Genomic DNA, 19,601 nt, shown 5'->3' on the forward strand with positions numbered 1-19,601 from the left:
AATCACGAGGGAACTGTTCATTCAGTTTTACGCAAAATGTAAGTCAAGTAGTCTGAAGTGTTTGCCATGAAGTCAAGTAGTCTGAAGTGTTTGCCATGAAGTCAAGTAGTCTGAAGTGTTTGCCATGAAGTCAATAAGTCCAACGTAAGGCAACATTTCCTAATATAGTATCGCCTACATTTCTTTCCAACCGTTCAGGATCTGACAAACGCACGTTTAAATTTTTATAATCATCAAAGGAAACTCGCCGTTGCAGAATATAAAGGACTATAAGTGTTTTTAAGTGTGTACCCCACAATGAAAATAACGTCAGGTCATTGGTTCAATTTCCATTTTGCCCAATCACGACGTTTTAGTTTACGCCTTTGATAATATATAAAATATTACCAAGCATGCATTAGATTCTGAAACAGCATATCTCTCTCACTTGCGTTAAAAATTTCCGAAAAGAACAGACTTTGAAAATTGGTTAAGAAGGGCTAAAATCATCATATCGGTAGTTATCAGAAATCATAATTAACAAAGAGACAAAAGACACAAAGAACCGATAAAAGAGTACACTCAAGAAGTCCAAAGTCCAATTTCACAACTTAGAACAAAACATTCTTCAATTTTCACTGTACTAGTACACATTTTATTTAGGGGCCAGCCCGGTGCGGGATTTTCTCGCCGTGTTGAAGACCTATTGGTGGCCTTCAGCTGTTATCTGTCCTTTGATCGGGTTGTTGTTTTTTTGACATATTCCTCATTTCCATTCTCAATTTGTTTCCGAGACTTAAATATTAATCAGTACACCTCCAAAGGCTTAATGTTATCAATCGTCTTTTTCAGTCGGGAAATGCATGTTCTTGTACAATTCTAAATTAAAAGTACCAACAAGATGTAGGATCAAAAGTACTTGTCTGAATATGTATTAACCAATTGGAAATACAATCAATGTTATATGACACCAAAATCACTGGATTGCATATTCTTTGCTTTGGACAGGCACATAGAAAATGTTGTTATCGTTTCGGCCGTGGGAAGAAGAGAGTCCCATATCATTAACATGTGAAATTTAAACCGATAATTTACAGGAAGTTCATGTAATTATCGAATTATCTGTCGTGAACAAATCTTGATGTTGGCCCATTTAAGTTGTTCTTGGTGTTTGCTCAGAAGAGACACATAACTTTTCTATTTTACGTTTCATGCACTAGTGATTTTGTTTTCATCAAAACGTGTCCTCAAACACATGAATGTAAGAATTATTGTCGACCAAAAGATAAACTAAAGTTTTCAAATCCGATCCCTAGTGAAGAACTTGTGAATAAGAGTTGAAAGACACCAAGGGGACATTCGAATACATTAATCGAAGAAAAGCTAATAGCAACACGACAAAGAACAAACCAACGACAAAAAATCGAAAAAGTTTAAAAAAAAAAAAGAATTTAGAAAAAACAAATTTCAGAGCAACACAAAGTCGTCCAAAAGAAGGTATCACAACAGGTGCACAAGGGTACACAAGGCCTGTTCTTTTTCTCGCTGTGTTACAAACCCATTGGTGGCATTGGGCTGTTTACTGCTCTCTGGTTGAGTTGTGTTCTCATTGACACATTTTCAATTTCCATTCTCATTATTATTTACCATTCCACACTGCCGTTTATATTCAACAAACTTTATTTTGATTGAACAATAAATATACGTCCTATACAAACCTAAATTCCATTTTACAAATTTAAAAAAAAAAACAATACAGTTACGATTTAGAATGTAGATATTTAGTTGAACAAATAAAGAAATATCATTTCACAAATTGAGAAAAGGAGAAATGCATGTAGCGAGTGAAAAAAATATGTTAACAATTTAAGGAAATACATTTACACGTTAAAGAAGTTACATTTCACAAATCAAGAAATGTAGAAATTCATGTAACGGATGGAAACAATACATGTTTCTAATTTAGAATTTAAGGAATTCATACTTTTTACAAATTAACAAATTCATAATTATGGCGGATATTCCCTTCTTTAGCAATGAATGTTCATCCACGTTTAAATCCTCACAGTTCAAAAGGTAGAACTTTGTACGTGTTATGATTACAATGTATTGTAACAGTACGGCGATATGTAAATACTGGCTAATGTTAAAGTTAATAAGACATAAGAATAATCCTATTACCATTGAAATTGTATGGTGAATATATAGATCAACCAGGTTCGAAGTTAACATGGATAAATATTTTTAAAAATTTAGTGGTGAAATAAGTTATAGGCTTCTTTTGGTCATATTGCTATTGGCGTATGACGGCATTTTCTTCATAAACCAAGAAATGTTTTTCGAAGGACTACTTGTAAATTTATGCAAAGTGTTTTAATATTCACGTTAAAAAGATGACATATAAAAAATTGTCTTAGTAATCTGAGTATCCTTTTCATTAACATTTATCAATTGTGTGTATTTGACTTATGTATTCTCCTTTCAAACAATATGTCCTCATAATCCAATTGTGACTCCAATGATTCTAACATCCTTTAAGAGTTATTAAAAAAAATAAAAAACAAAAAATCAAACACAAGCAAATCGTCTAATAAATGGCTGACTGAGAATGTAAGATTCTTGAAACTGAAATCTGCTAAATAACAGTAATTTAATTTTTTTATGAACCCCAACAATACAATGTGTTTACAGAAAAAAAATGTCGCACATTATAAACAAATTGGGTGTTTTCTTTCAGTTTTATCTTGATATTGGCTATGACTGATAATGTCTGATGTTTGCTGGGTAATAATGTCATGAATGCTTTGTAATGCATGGAGAAAATACGAAATTCAAAGAAAATATAGCATAAACAAAAAATTAAATAGGATAGAATTTAGGTAAGGTTTAGACAAAAAGTTATACAGTACAAGAAAATAGTACAAATGTATATGAATTTAGGTAATGCATGAACAATTATCTCTTTACACCTGCCAGAATAATATACAATTTTCCACGCTTTATAAGGATCGAGAGTTTCTGCTTTGCATTTGGTTTGTCTTGTACGTTATAACCATTACCCGTAGCGGTATGACGTAGGGTCGAGAGTTATTGCTTTAAAATTTTCGTGTTGCAATTCCATTTTAAAAACATACTGAACTGTAAATTTCTTTTAGTTATTGCAGTCTCAATGACGTATATCCACATCTCCCATTATTTCCATACAAGACTTGTTTAGCTCTTCCTAACTACAGTAGGAGCGACCTACGGACTTAAGTGTTATCTGTTGAGGTTTTCCGTCTCTCTTCTGAGTCTCTTGTCATATCTTTCCTCACTTATAATATTTCATGGCCTCGCTTTCTTTACAGATGAAATATATACTACCTACAAATGAAAATACCAATTGTATAGTTGCCATACGTAATTAGCATGATATGCTATTAATGGATTACACCCTCGATTGGAAAAGGCTATAATATACTATTAATATTGAAATTTACCAATGATAATAACAAGTATATCAAATGATTGTCAATAACGTCGTCATAACAGCAATTTAAAACGCGAAGACAAACTTGACATAACATAGTTTTATTGATTGATTTCTTACTATTTTAATGCATTAAAGCGATTTTTCATCCGGTGGAAGCTAGGTTGAGTTCAAAAGCGAGGACTTTTAATAAACTATGTTGTTACTGTCCTTACAGCTTAATTGTATCATTCAATAGAAAGGCTTTTCGGTCATTTAAATAATTTTAAAACCATTAAAGGTCTACATATTGACCTCTAAGTATATAAATATCTGTAAGCAGTCGCTAAATCTTTTATAAAGTTTAAACTTTCAAAATGTCAGCAGATGAGATGAAAGCTAAATTTGAAGGAAAATGGAAAGTGTATAAAAGTGAAAATTTAGACGAAATTCTGAAAGCATTGGGTACGTTTTGTTTTTTCGTGTTGCTTAGCTTTTATTTTTCTATGTTGTGTTTCTATGTTCTATATTTTGTCTTTTGTCTTTGTCTTGTTTATCCATGGCATTGTCCGTTTATTTTCGATTTATGAGTCTGAATGTCCCTCTGGTATCTTTTGCCCCTCTTTTGTTATTTTTAAGATTTATTTTTTTTTTATAATCGACAACTACAATTTAAGATTATGTTTTAATTAACAACAGACAAAAAAAACCATTTAATTGGGCTATACAAACATTTGTTATTTTTTGTTTGCTAAACGTCAATGACAAATATTTAAACAAATTCAGGACAAAAACCAATCTGCAAAGGGAGTTCCCTTTTATAAAGGGGAGGGATATTAGTTTGGAATGCTGCTATAGGGGTCGAATGTTTGGTTGAGGAGAGAATGGAGCTTATCATCAAGGTCCACACATATAGATTCTATTAAAAGCTCATGTGTTTAGTCCTATAGGAAAAATTACTGATCCTGACTTCAACTGACCAGGGTAATAATGCGGATACCGCAAAGAAGAAGGGGCAATTCCATGATTGCCCATGTTTTATTTTATTATTATTTTACTTCAAGAAAAATCTATTTGGTTTTAGAAATAGGTTTTCCATTGAGAAAAATTGCTGCTCAGTTTTCACCAGTTCACACTATTACCATTGATGGAAGAAAAATAAGTTTAACAATAGAAGCCGGTCCAAAGAAAAAAGAGGAAGATTTCCTATTAGATGCCGAGGTTGACAAAAAAACTGAGGATGGTAGAGATGGAAAGGTAAATTTTGAACATCGGTCAAATAATTTTGCCAAAATATTCAATATCAGTCAAACGCTGTTGCCTAAATATTCAATATCGGTCAAATAGTGTTGCCTTAATATTGAATATCTGTAAAATAATTTTGCCTAAATATTGAAAATTTAGCAAAAAAAACTGTTGCTTAAATATTGAAAAGAGGGAAAATATGTTGCTTAAAGATTGAATATCGCAATATTGAACATCGCTAAAAAAAACAGTTGCCTAGATATTAAACGTTGGTAAATACTTTTGCCTGAATATCGAACATCTTTAAAAAAAAAACTGTTGCCTAGATATAAAACTACTATTGTCCAAGTGGATGTTGTCTGCATCTGTACGAAGAGAAAACAATGAACTAAATTTCAAGATAAATTAAATAAACAAATATAGTAAGAATACCCACGAGACAACTGTTCACAGGAAAACCACAAGACAAGGATGTCAACCACTACATGAAACTGTACAAACAATAGACAAATCAAACTGATTTAGTTTTTTCGATTCTTAAATACGATTGTCTCGACTTGGTACATGAACTTTTTGATAGCAATAAAGGGTTTAACCTGGTTAAAGTTAAGTAACGACAATCCTTCCGCATGTATGGGACTCACCGTGTATTGTGGAGTCAGTGTCCTCATTTCAATGATGCATGACTTCGTATGCGCAAATCTGAAACATCATGGCTGTGTTTGAATACATTTCGGTCACCCAAAGTGAACGGACATCCATCAATAAAATTAGCTCCAAGCATAATGCGTCCATAAAGCATATAACACACCTGCTGGTTTCTAATTAAACATCCCAAGTAACTTCACTATGAATAAATGCAACATTAGTGTACCGCTGTTCAAAAGTCATTAATCGATTGAGAGAAAACAAAAGTTGGGTAACAAACTAAAACCGAGGGAAACACATCAACTATAAGAGGAAAACAACTGAGCAACAGAAATACCGAAGTGCAACAAAAATAGACACCAACATACATAGAAACGAATTATTTGATAACAACTGCCATATCCTGACTTGGTACAGGATATTTCAAGAACAAATTGTGATTGAGTCTGGTTTTATGGTTAGCCAAACCTTCCGCTTATATGGAAATGTTTAAACATATCAACTTGACTTGGTTTTTATCCATCCGCACAGTCAAACGGTCCCTTTTCGACACGAGTGGTTATAAGACGTGATTACATACTTGAAAAATCATTCTTAAATTTACTCACAAAGTATTACCGTAATACATGTAATAAATCAATTATCTCACATACTCATTTTTATAGCTATAAATACGTTACCATCATAAATTCTGAGTGTAACCCCAATTGCGTCATAGGTCAGATGGAAAATCCCGACTAAAAATAAACGTACTCTCACTGGTCCGGACATATACCCCTGTTTGCCCATATTCTCCCATTCAATTTCCATCTGCGACATCGGTCACACGTGCACATTTTTACAGATTCAACAGAGAAGTGTTTAGTTGTTTGTAAAGTTTTTTTGAATAGCTTAATTGCTTTTCATATATTGTGTATTTTATTGGAAATTTATTCCCTTGTTTAGTTTTAATTTCTAAACAAATTATTTGTGTTTTTTTTGACTAAAGTAAATTTTATTATGGACTTTAATTTGAATAGTCCGTACGTAAGTATTCCTGGTTCGGACTATCTCTTAGATGGGTCACTACCTTTAAGTCCCCCCCAAACTACCAGTACATTGACCGGAGTTTCGACAACGGTGTCTGGTAATGCTACCTATCCGACCCTTTCACAAGGTTCGGCCATGCATTTTGGGGGGGTACCTACGTCAACTTCGGTGACTCATACTTTATCTAGGCCTGTTAATTCAGCGGGTACTATTAGTTCTGTCCCAGGTACAGCTATGGGCTTGAACTTGCCAGGTTCTAGACCCCCATTATCCTATTGTGGGTATATGCTTCCCAACTCGGGCACACAACCTTTACCCTCATGGTCTCAGCCACCTTGGCCACAGTCTTACCCTTATGGTGGGTTTATGCCAAACCAACCTGGTTTTTGGCCTTATAGGGACAATTTCTATGGTCCCCCTTCTGGGGTAGCTACTGCACCACCTTTAGCTCCTGCTCCACCCGTAGCAGTATCTTTGACTCCTGCAGTAGCTCCTTCTACCACCGTACCTGACTCTCGAGCTCAATCTTCTAGCTCTTCTCATGGTACTCAGGTTTCTGATCATGCATCATCTTTGGATGGTTTTCAGAAGTTACTTTTGGACTTTGGTGAGTCTTTCAAGGCTGAATTTAGTACTCTATCCAGTCGTATGTCTCTACTGAAGAATAGAGTTTCTTCTCATCAACCTTCTCCAGCTAAGTCTGTAGAATGTGATGAGAGGGAGGATGACGAGCTTTCTGTTTCCCCTGGGAGTCATGAAAGGGCTTTCCTCAATGATGAGGATGTTGAAAGTTCTTCTTCTCCCAAGGTATCGAAGACGGCCCCTGAGCCTTCTTCTTTTAAGTCAGCTCAACAACCTCCCACCAAGGAGACTGAGGATCCTCCATCCTTGAAGGATCTTAGGGATAAGGTGTATACCTTGATGAGGGATGAAGCACATATCCCTTTTGCCTCTCCTTCCAAGCCGAAGAAACCTTCTTCAACTTTTGAAGCTTCCTGTGGTATTTCTCAGGATACTGTGACTTCTCACAATTCTTTTCCTGAATCTGGCCATATGGCATTTGCTTTACAATTTATTAATGAAGGTATCGCTAATTCTGCTAGTGAAAAGGTTGCTAATAACAATATCTCTGGATTTGGAATGTCATCCTTTTCTGATCAGGTTAAGTACAAGGATTTTGATATCTTTGATTCTTCACTGGGTAGACTTGTTCCCAGTTGTGACAAATCTATGTCATCTTTATTGGGAAAAAAGCCAGTAGATGGTCTTCGTCTCACTCAACCTGTTTGGTCAAAGACTGAGAATCTCCTTCGTAGTGCTTCTCAAGTTCTTGGCACAGCCGAACATTTTCTAGCTGCAACCGGACATTTGCTTAACAGCGAAGATTCGGTTGTTCCAGCAGAAGTACGATCCTTCTTACTTCAACTGGATAAAGCTCTAGGTTCATCTCAGTTGCTTTTAATGGGTTCTATTGCTAATTGCACCCTATCTAAAAGAGCAGAGTTTCTCGAAAACATTTCTGTCGCTGAGCCTTTGAAAGATTCTTTACTGAAATCTCCACTTACTGACAAGATGTTTGGTTTACCCTTACAGCGGGTTCAAGAGGAACTCAGCAAAAACCCTCCTCCAGTCAAAGTTAGTGTACAAGTTACTAATGGCAAGAGGTCGGTTAATGCTACATCTAGTTCTACTAGTACTTCTGCTTCAGGTGGTCCTCCTTCTTCTGCTAAGAAAAGGAAGAATAACTACGGCAAACCGCAGAACAAACCCAATAACTCCGGAAAAAGCTCAGGTAAGCCTTCTGGTGGTTTTAAGGGTCCCAAGAAACCTGGGTCTAGTACCTAGGTTCTTGCCCCCTCGTACGTTATTGACAGCTTCCCCAGGGGAAAATTTACAACAAGTTCCTCAAAAATCAATACCAGTAGGGGGGAGGTTAAGTTTTTTCCTAAATCAGTGGAAGAAAATTACCTCAGACTGTTATGTGCTGTCAATAATTCGAGGGGGATTAACACTTCAGTTCAAGAACCCACCTCCTCTGTCTGCAGTTCCAATAAGTTTGTCTCATACTCAAGACCCAGTCAAGTATCAACTTCTATCAGTAGAAGTGGACACAATGTTACAAAAATCTGCAATAGAGGAGGTGTCGCTCTTAACTCTGTCTCCGGGATTTTATTCCCGTCTTTTTCTGGTTCCAAAGAAGACTGGAGGAATGAGGCCGGTCATAGACCTATCTATTCTGAACAACTTTCTTATTGTTCCCCATTTCAAAATGGAAACCAACAGATCAATCAGGGCTTCAATCCTTCCAGGAATGTGGACTACTTCTCTGGATCTTTCAGATGCTTATTTCCACATTCCCATTTCCCATACTTACAGGAAATACCTTCGCTTCGTTTGGAACAACAAAGTTTTCCAGTTCAAGGCTCTCCCTTTTGGCCTGTCTACAGCCCCTTTGGCTTTTACCAAAATCATGCAGGCAGCTATAGCTCACCTACATTCCCTGTCTATTCAGATTCATTCCTACCTGGACGATTCCCTTCTCAAGGAATTTTGCCCAATCAAATTGAGGGTTCAGACAGATTTGGTCATCAATTGTTTTCTGTCCCTAGGCTTCCTAATCTCTTGGAAAAAGTCAGAGATAATTCCTTCTCAAGACTTTGTTTTCCTGGGAGAACATTTCCTAACCAGTGTAGGCCTAGTCCTCCCACCAGAGGAAAAATTTACAAAACTATGTCAGAAAATACATTTATTCCTGACGGTTCAATCAGTCACAGCACGTCAATTCTTGCAACTTCTGGGTCTATTGAACTCTCTGGCAGATGTAATTCCATTGGGACGACTTCACATTCGTCCGCTTCAGTTTTATCTGCACAAGTTATGGATTCCAGCTTCACAAGAATGGGAAGCATTGATTCCAATCACTCAGCCTTTATTTCCACACCTTCAATGGTGGTTAGTACGGGAAAATGTAATGAGGGGCCTATGTCTGTCCCCTCAAGTTCCCAGTCTAACATTATTCACAGATGCCTCCACCCTCGGTTGGGGAGCATATCTGGAGGGGCTTACAATCTCGGGAGTCTGGAATCCAGATCTTTTGGAAGAGCATATCAATGTATTGGAAATGAAAGCAGTTCTGTTTGCACTGAATCATTTCCAAATGTCTCTAAAGAATCAGTCTGTCATTCTGGCCACGGACAACACAACAGTTGTAGCTTATCTCAAGAATCAGGGAGGAACTCATTCACCTTCTCTTTATCAGATAGCCAGAGACATTCTCCTTCTGTGTTTTCAACTCCAGGTTCATCTAGTGGTGAGACATATTGCGGGGCACCTCAATATTCTAGCCGACACTCTATCCAGATCCCTTGCTCCAGTAAACACGGAGTGGGAACTACTTCAAGTAGTTTTCAAAGCTGTGACTCTTCATTGGGGGTCACCTCAGATAGATCTGTTTGCGACCAGTCTCAATCACAAACTTCTAACATTTGTGTCTCCGGTTCCAGATCCAAAATCTTTTGCGGTAGACGCAATGAGCCTATCTTGGAAAGGAATGTTCGGGTACGCCTTCCCTCCTTTCAGGTTTCTCTCCCCAGTACTTCAGAAAATAGCAGGGGAAAATTGCAAGATCATAGTTATTGCTCCAGCATGGCCGAAACAGTCTTGGTTTCCAGACCTTCTCCGCCTATCATGTGCTTGTCCTCTAGTTCTACCTCTGAGACCAGACCTTCTGTCTCAAATCAAGGGCAAGGTTCTTTATCAAAATCCAGAAAAACTTCATCTACACGCCTGGCTTCTCTCAGGGTTAGCCTCAGAAAGAGAGGTTTTTCTGAAGGAGCAACCAAGCATCTCACAAAGTCTGTCAGAGACTCCACTAGCATTGTCTATGATGCAAAATGGTCAATCTTCTCAGATTGGTGTAGTGAGCGGGAAATTGATCCTTTCCAAGTCACTGTACAACAATTAGCAGACTTTCTAGTTTTTCTTTTTGAATCCAAAGGATTATGTCCCTCTACTATTAAGGGATATAGATCAGCTATTTCAAGAACTATTCATATTTCTGGTGGCCCAGATTTTGGAAACAATGAGCATATTTCTCTTTTGGTTCGTAGTTTTAGTCTTGAAAGACCAAGACAAAAAACTTTAGTTCCTAAGTGGGACCTTGGACTAGTTTTATCCTTTTTAAAACTTCCTCCTTTTGAACCAGCAGAAACAATAGATTTAAGGTTTCTTTCCTATAAATGCTGTTTTCTTTTAGCTTTGGCTTCTGGCCGGAGAAGGAGTGAAATCCATGCCTTCTCTATTTCTGATGCTTGCCTTCGATTTAACAGGGATAAATCTTCTGTTACTCTTTTAACGGATCCTGCTTTTTTGGCAAAGAATCAGATTCCAGATAAGGGTGCAGAACCAGTCGTGATTCCTGCACTCCCTAGTGATTCTATTTCTGTACTTTTATGTCCAGTAAGAATCCTTTCTATTTATCTGGATAGAACGTGTAGTTTACGTTCTGTTTCTAACTCAAGACTCTTTATTCCTATTAAAAAAGGAATCTCAGATCTTTCTGTTAAAACTATTTCTACTTGGATATGCAAATGCATATCTTTAGCTTATGGTTCTTCTAAGGCAGAACTTTTAAATAGTTTTAATGTTAAAGCTCATGATGTTAGGGGTATCTCTACATCCTGGGCTCTGTTTAACAGTGCATCTTTAGAAGAGGTACTGTCTGCAGGTTTCTGGAGAAATGAGAACTCTTTTATATCTCATTACCTCCAATCTATGGCTACTTTTGCCGAGAGTTTATACTCTCTTGGACCTATAGTTTCAGCACAAAGATTGAACTTTCCTCCTGTTTCTTCTGTTACAGGGGATTCAGCTTTACGTTAGATTCTGTTACTCAGAATTTATGATGGTAACGTATTTATAGCTATAAAATATTCAAATTTTAAAGTAAATTTGGATTTTATTAGATAAATACTTACCATCATAAATTATAGGTCCCACCCACCTCCCCTTCATCCCCTTTCCTTACGTTTCTGTCTTGAGGAAATTGAATGGGAGAATATGGGCAAACAGGGGTATATGTCCGGACCAGTGAGAGTACGTTTATTTTTAGTCGGGATTTTCCATCTGACCTATGACGCAATTGGGGTTACACTCAGAATTTATGATGGTAAGTATTTATCTAATAAAATCCAAATTTACTTTAAAATTTGAATATTTCGTTGACTTAAGTATTAATCTTTTAAACAGTGCATGACAACATATACAGATGGCGTATGGACAACACTTACCACTCCAAATGATACCACTAAGTCTGCAATTACGGTTACCAGGGTGATACAGGGAGAAGATCTAGTCATGGTAATTATTTTTTTTCAAATTTTTTATCACTACGACACTGAAACTAGTATAGTATAGGGATAAGAATGTTGTCATTGTAGATATTTATTATCAACTCATGTCTTTCGCCATCTAGGAATGTAAAAAACAGAGAACCTAAGGTCCAGATTTTCAATCAAGTTAGCAAAATTTGATACAAGAATACAGATACAAAATGTAACTAATGTGAATTGTCATTTCAAAGATCAAATTCATAATAATTTAACCTATATATATTAATATTTGTACAAGCGTAGATTATTTTTAGTTTTATTTTTAATGTTTGAATGGCATTTTAAGGGGAGGCAACTCTAAAATAGTGCATTTTCTGAAGGAATCTACATGAAATTTAGCTATTTTATATTTTAGCCCGAAAAAACGTACGGCTATCTTTTTTGAAAGCTATCTGCTCGTATTTTATTTACAATTCTATCTTTTATTTAGCTTCTAATCACATGGTGATGTTTTTTCCTGTGTAATCCATACAAAATGTGTCATTATGTCACTACCTGCAGCTTAAGAAAATGCTCGGTGACCTATCATTTTTATTTTATTTTTGAACATATCACTATATTTACTACGTTTTGCCAAAGTATGAAGTTATTTTATGTAGTGTTCTAGCTAGAATTTGAATATAGAAACTCGTAGGCGTATTTCATCGCGTTAACACATAAAAGAGTCATTTCTAATACCTGCATCTTTGCATATCACTGTATTTTATATTTTACCTCATCAGACCATTTTTACTTAAAAACTTAGCCAAGAAGAATTCCAGTCTGTTCTGTTATTTCAAGTAAATACATTCTGCGCACAAATTTGGGTTATAAGACAACGAGACAGCAAGTCAAGGACAAAATAACATTGTACAGCCTTAAACAACAAACAAATGTCAATACACTTTGCCAAAAGCGAAATCTACCCGAGTCTGTAAAATATGAATAGACCAAACAACTATTTTCTTCTTCTAAACGAATTAACAAAATGTCATTTCAGACTTTATCACGTGGTGATGTAATAGGGAAAAGAATTTTCAAGAGAACATAGAACAAAGTCAAGAGTCAAAGAGATGGTTCCAACAGACATGGTTTATTTACATTTTAAATCTATTTGAATGTTGAGGACTGATAAAGAATATTTGTTTTTCGTCACCAGAGCTTTTCTTAGTTTATTATATTATTTGTTTATAGCTGTTCAGCATTGACTATGGTAACATTCCTCATAAGTTACGTGGACCGCAAACCACTTACAGATATTATTTTCTCTATTTTTTACAATACTTTTATTTATGTTTTTTTTAATTTTTTATTAAAGATTCATTTGCTAAAACAGTTGTCCACTTGTTAACGCCTATGATTTACATGATTTTATAATTTTGCAATACAAGTTAGATTTTTACTGTCGTTATGAGATCTTTCAATAAAAAGCTGGTAGTGAGAATTCGGGCACTTTTCTTAAGGTTCCAATTACCTCAGGCAAAATTGTCATTAAATGTTGTTAGGTCTGTTGTGATCATATAGCTATTCGAGAATTTATACATTATTGAATATAATTTTTTAGCGTTCCTAGTGAAAGTTATCAAGAAAAGCGCTTCGGACTCATAAAATTTATAAAATGTTGTTTTTCATTTTTTGGCAGTATTTGTGAATTTTTTTTCGAAATATATGATCTAGAATTTGTCGATATTTTGATTCTGTTTTCATCAATGCACATTTTCGGCAACTAATTCCACTATTACCAGTGTTTTGTGCAAGTGTGCAAAAATTATAAGTGAGAGTGTGTGCTTCATGCTAAGGCTTCACCTCCGGTTTGAAATTAGGAACAGCACTGAAACGGCTGTTCCTTTGTTTTTGGATTTATCATATGTACGTAAGAATTTTGTGTCACGAATTGATACGCAATATTCTTTTTCCATTATAGTTTTGAATTAAATGGAATCCTGTCTTAAATATATAAAGACCAAATGACGTTGGAGGATAGAATCTATAGGTCACCATACGGTCTTCAAAAATGCGCAAAAACTATATCCAGTATAAACTATAAAAGGTCCCAAAATGACAAGTATTAAACAATTCAAACGAGAAAATAAACGGCCTGATTTATGTACAACCCTTCCTTATCCTAGGACAGTGGTGTAACAGCACAACACAAAAACAAACTTTAAAATTAATTGAAAGTTCGTTACTCATCAGATCAATACAAAGCACAAAACAGAAGAGACACAAAGTACAGAAAGAAGAGTACAAGCAGTCACTGAAAGACAAACAACTGAAAAATAATCATGTATCTAAGACTAACATATCAATCAGTCCACATCCAACTTCAAATGGCTTTAATGTAAGGACGTCATTAACAGACAAAAACATGACTTTGTGTTAAAATCAACTTATGGGTATCAACAGATTGTAGGACCGTGACTATAATTATGTTAAAACTAATAATATTTAGGTAAAATCATTGATATCAAATCATATTTATAACGATAAAACAAAATTTAACAAAAAGATCTAATAACAGTGTGTAATATACGAAAGCATGTAGTAAGGTCAATTCTGTATCTTCAGTTAATGCAGTTAAACCTACTCAAGGTTGCACTTCTGTAAATATTGACAATGCAATTTCCCATAGGAACTCGTTTTACGGCTTCACTGTGCCACATGTACTATAATGTTTCGTAAACAATTATATCCTAGAATGGAAAGTTTACATACACTACTATTTTTTTTTCTCACTTTTTCAAAGGTCAACACATAGGACTGTATGTCTTATTTTTAACATTTATATGCCTCACACTTCCTAGAATGTAAACTTATACTAATATTGTATACTACCCCTCCCTTCGATTTTGGTCCTACTCACAATTCAATTTGGCCGCTATTCGTATGTTTTTATACTGATCAAATTCCCGAGTTGCGTCTCTATGAGTTGAACATAGAATTCATATCGTTGAACAAGTAGGTAAACAAAACAAAACATCTATGAATATTATATATAATTTCCCAAAAGAGGCGTGATCTGTGAAACCGCTTTATTTACAAAGTGCAACCTTAAATTTAGACAAAATTCATAATATGCTACACAAAGGTTTCAATTAATGAAACATGCGATGAAGATTCGTGTTTGAAGTAGTTTGAAGTAGTTTAAAATTGTTTAACATTATGTTATCAATAACACTCTAACTTCCATTGACAAATACTTCGTATAAAAGTACTTAAACAAATAGATTATTCTTGTAAACAATGTACTTATTGTTGCATTGTATCTTGCGTTTGGCCAGTCTGGTATTAATGTGGACAGTGGAACCGTCAAATAATTTTGTTATTTCTAAGTATAATTTTAAATGCGATGATAAGTAAATACTCATCAAATATTTCAGGCGCATAATCAGGTACGCTACACAAGACTCACCAGAGTGGCCTTCTGATACAAAAATAGAAAAGTCAAATAAAGCAAAAAATTGAAGAACGTTGCGGTCAAAATTCAACCTTTAACCCAAAACATCTATATAAAATGTCGATTCAGTAGTATAAGAAAACAATATTTTGGGATTTTAGTAATAATCAATTATGAAAAATTCGATATCGAGGAAGCAGGACAAAATTTGGGTAAACGACAATTGAAACATTAACATGACAATTTGTAAAACAGATTTCCCGTTACAGTCTACCAAGAAAACAAAACTTTTGAAGGTATGTTGTCAACTTTACAACTTGAAATCCTTGGTACAATAGATGCATTGTAAGCAGCAACCTGCTTAAATGGAATATTGTATAAACCGAGAAATATATTCTTCAAAGGCTGATGCTACTGTACTGTTGCTACATAGTAATGGAAAGTTGACAATTTGAAAGCAGAAAGATTGCATTTTATCAAAATGGTTTTTAGCTCACCTGGCCGAAAGGCCAAGTGAGCTTTACTCATCGTTTGGCGTCCATCGTCCGTTGTCGTCCGTTATCGTCGCGTCCGTCGTCCGATAACTTTTATAAAAATCTTCTCCTCTGAAACTACTGAGCCAAATTTAACCAAATTTGGTCACAATCATCACGAGGATATTTAGTTTAAAAATGTGTCCGATGACCCCGCCTGCCAACAAATATGGCCGACATGGCTAGAAATAGAACATAGGGGTAAAATGCAGATTTTGGCTGATATCTCTGAAACTTAAGCATTTAGAGCAAATCTGACAATAGGTAAACATGTTCATCAGGTTAAGATCTATCAGTCCTCAGACGAATCAGACAAGCCGTTGTTGGGTTGCTGCCCCTGAATTAGTAATTTTAAGGAAATTTTGCAGTTTTTGGTTATTATCTTGAATATCATTGTAGATAGAGATAGACTGTAAACAGCAATAATGTTCAGCAAAGTAAGATCTACAAATAAGTCAAAATGACCAACTTGGTCAACTGATCCCATAAGGAGTTATTGCCCTTTAAAGTCAAATTTAACAATTTTTCCTACATTTTTGTTATCTTTTACAAAGGTCTTCTCCTGAAACAACGGAGACAAATTTATCTAAACTTGGCCACAATCAGCATTAGTGTATCTAGTATAAAAAATGTGTTTGATAACCCTGCCTGCCAACCAACATGGCAGACTTGGCTAAAATAGAACATAAGGGAAACATGCTGTTTTTGACTTATATTTCTGAAACTAAAGCAAAAGTATAACGGTTGCATTATATCATGCATTAATTGTAAAAAAAAATTTCAGGTGAACGACACAGGCTCCTTGGAGCCTCTAATTTTTCTGGCCTGAATGGGGTAGATGCGTTGAACATAATCATTAAGTTCTTTAGTGAGAGGACAATATCTACACAGTAAAAGGTGATGTAAACTGATTCCGTAATTTTTGTCATTTTTTTGTTGTTCAATAATTCGAAAATTGGTTGAGCTGCAGTTTTGATATGGTATCAACTGTTCTCTAAAGAATCTGCAGTAGACGTTTTATGGTAGCGGTTATATCTGATTTCTCACGCTCTTTTACTCAATACTGGTCGATTTATAACTTAACCCTCTGTTAAACTTATTTGAGCAAGTGCTAATAGAGGTTTCTCAACATCTTACGAACGGACGAAAATCTACGTTAAGGAGCAGTGATTTTGTTCAGTAACACATTTCTATCAACATTGCATTGTTGTGGTTAAACATAAGTGTTCCAATTTATTGAGTGTTGGTTAATGTTTCGTAATCTAATTACGTTGTGTTACCTTCGTTTATTTAATAAATGTTTGACCCGAAGTTGATTTGATGAACAACAACTGTTGAATTTTCTTTCATATTAACTGATTCAAGTTAATACATGTACGTGTATACATTTTTGTACATATTCATGTAAAGCAACTTTGATTAACATTTATTATTAATACAAACGGGTAAAGAGATAAGATGTCGTTTACGACATTTCTATTTCTTTATTCATCCCCACGTTTTTCGATAGTATTCATAAATGAAATAAATAGGCACTTCCTCCTAGACTTGTTTTACCTCATGTTTGCTCAGGTTTTTGTTTGAACTTTGATCTGAGCCTATATATAGATAAGTTTTAAAAGAGATTCCTATCCACTTCTATCCCGAAGTTCTACATCAACTCTGTTTCACATGTATGTACTAAAATATTCGTTATGATGTCGTGTTTATCAACATATCTTGTACGAATACTGATTGTCCTTTGTCTAAATATTTCATATTCTTCTTCAAAAACTGTAGATTAATTAGATATGCTTCTGTTTTGATTGAATCGTTAATTGTATATTATTTATGATATATATCAAGCCAATAAAATATGTCATCAACTCAAATTGGTTTAAAACAAAACCTGTGTGCATATTTTTTTTTATGTAAAAGACATTTCTAAGGGATGTAAACAGTCGTTAGGCCATTATTATTAAATAAATAAATGAATGCTCCCTCTTTTCTCGTTACTGTAATTCACGTCCAGTTAGGACCATCTTCTTTCATTTGTTTGTAAGATATTGAGAAACCTCTTATATGAGAACTATGTATGAACCATATATCAATTGATATGTATTAAAGTATATGAAACTTCAAATTGAAAAAAAATAGTTGAAAATGACTTTTGGCTTTCTTGTACACTAATTCGTCGAGACCTTAACTACAAGACCTCTCGATAGAATTCGACTACTGCATAGCGCAAGTGTAAATAAACGTGCACTAGGAGATAAAATATATATAGTAATAGCTGATTCTGAAACAACAAATTGAACCAACACATCATTTAAAATATGTTAAACAATCATTTAATTGATAAATGGGAACGCATGAAAAATATAAAAAAAATATCAAGGATCTCATAAAGCAATTAATGCTGTAAGTGTTGATCTGTGTTGATTGTTTATTAACCTCACGATCCGCTTAACTTCGGAAACAAACTCGGAAGTTAATTAGATTCCGATCAACAATCATTGAATGCAGTATTATATGTCGATAATACGTTATTGAATAGTCATAAACAAGGACCTAGTTAAGTATATATACATGTTTTTTGATTGAGTTAAGCCATGCCAATTGATATTTTATAGTGTGTCTTTCTATGTTGTGATGTTACACTACTTTTTCAGATAAGGGAGAAGGTTTGGTACCATTAAAACGTTTAATCCCGCTGCAATTGTTTGCACCTGTCCTAAGTCAGGAATCTGATGTTCAGTAATTTTCGTTTGTTTATGTGGTTCATAAGTGTTTCTCGTTTTATATATATATAGATTAGACCGTTTGTATTCCCGTTTGAATGGTTTTACACTAGTAATGTTTTGTGGCCCTTTATACCTTGCTGTTCGGTGTGAGCCAAGGCTCCGTGTTGAAGACCGTACCTTGACCTATAATGGCTTACGTTTTATAATTGTGACTTGGATGGAGAGTTGTCTCATTGGCACTCATACCACATCTTCCTATATCTATGTATTGGTTAAATTATTCTGATAACATTTAAGTTGCAGGAACCTCTTTTCTAAAGACTTAAGGAAGAATACGTTGGCCTGTTATACTCCAAACAAAATTATATTTAATATGCAGCAATACCTATTTATTGTATAAAAAAAAATTATGGACGGAACTATATAATACAATTTGTAAATCAAATGTTAAGCGACAAAAAGTCCATTCACTATAATAAAAATGTGTAGAAATAAAACGAATTTCATTTCTATGGCTCATTCTAGTATTATAGTTTGTCGATATGTGGTTGACATACCAGTTATTGACGTGGCAGTGACGACTGCTCTTATTTCATGATAATCTGGCAGTATATCAATGGTGACTCTTGTTTCTGTCGTTGTAGATGGCATCAAAATATCTGACATTCCTTTTGCAGAGCCTATTGCTACCTGGAATGAACCTATATTTTGGGATTGAAACACTCCCTTCCATTCTATATAATTGGTGCCATAGCCGAACCCTTTCCCTACAATTAAAAAATAGATAAAATTGCATTCGGTAAATTAACATGCATACGTATAAATAAAGATAACCAACAAAACTCTGGAGAATTCTAACATGACGTTCTTCAAACGCTTTGAGTTCACAACCGTGGTTAAATGTGAATATATTGTTTGGGCTGTTCCGATCGTACTGCCACGTCATATGCTTTTTTATGAATGAGCTACCCGACGTCATGGAACGATGACGTAAGAATATAATCATTTTACGGGAAAATACACGCTTGTGAAACCGAAAATCATCACAACAAGGAAATGTAAACAAAAGATGACAAAACATGTGTTATGAGCCATGTTTTATACATATAAAACAAATAAGTAAAATTAGCATTTAAATTCATCCAAACCTATCCAAATACGGTATTGTAAATAGTTTAAGCAGCTGGTTTAAGCATGTCACTAATTCGGTTTGCTCCGTTCTTTTATGTC

The 19,601-nt window shown here is 34.8% G+C and overlaps 1 protein-coding gene across 3 annotated transcripts in view; it reads left to right on the top strand.

Annotated features, from left to right (window-relative positions):
• Nucleotides 1–13,399, top strand: part of LOC127711495 (fatty acid-binding protein, adipocyte-like) — a 101,154-nt gene extending 87,755 nt beyond the window's left edge. The window contains exons 1-4 of one of the 3 annotated variants that reach the window (XM_052217568.1): nucleotides 3,775–3,892; nucleotides 4,512–4,684; nucleotides 11,597–11,707; nucleotides 12,719–13,399. In XM_052217568.1, coding sequence (XP_052073528.1) covers nucleotides 3,805–3,892; nucleotides 4,512–4,684; nucleotides 11,597–11,707; nucleotides 12,719–12,769 — 423 coding nt within the window. In that variant the 5' untranslated portion in view covers nucleotides 3,775–3,804 and the 3' untranslated portion in view covers nucleotides 12,770–13,399. Of the gene's footprint in view, nucleotides 1–3,774; nucleotides 3,893–4,511; nucleotides 4,685–11,596; nucleotides 11,708–12,718 lie in introns of those variants that run through there. The other 2 variants (XM_052217569.1, XM_052217570.1) reach the window with 2 other exon arrangements.
• Nucleotides 13,400–19,601: the final 6,202 nt, after the last annotated feature.

Source organism: Mytilus californianus, unplaced genomic scaffold (genome assembly GCF_021869535.1).
Source record: "Mytilus californianus isolate M0D057914Y unplaced genomic scaffold, xbMytCali1.0.p SCAF_8, whole genome shotgun sequence".
Lineage (NCBI taxonomy): Eukaryota > Metazoa > Mollusca > Bivalvia > Mytilida > Mytilidae > Mytilus > Mytilus californianus.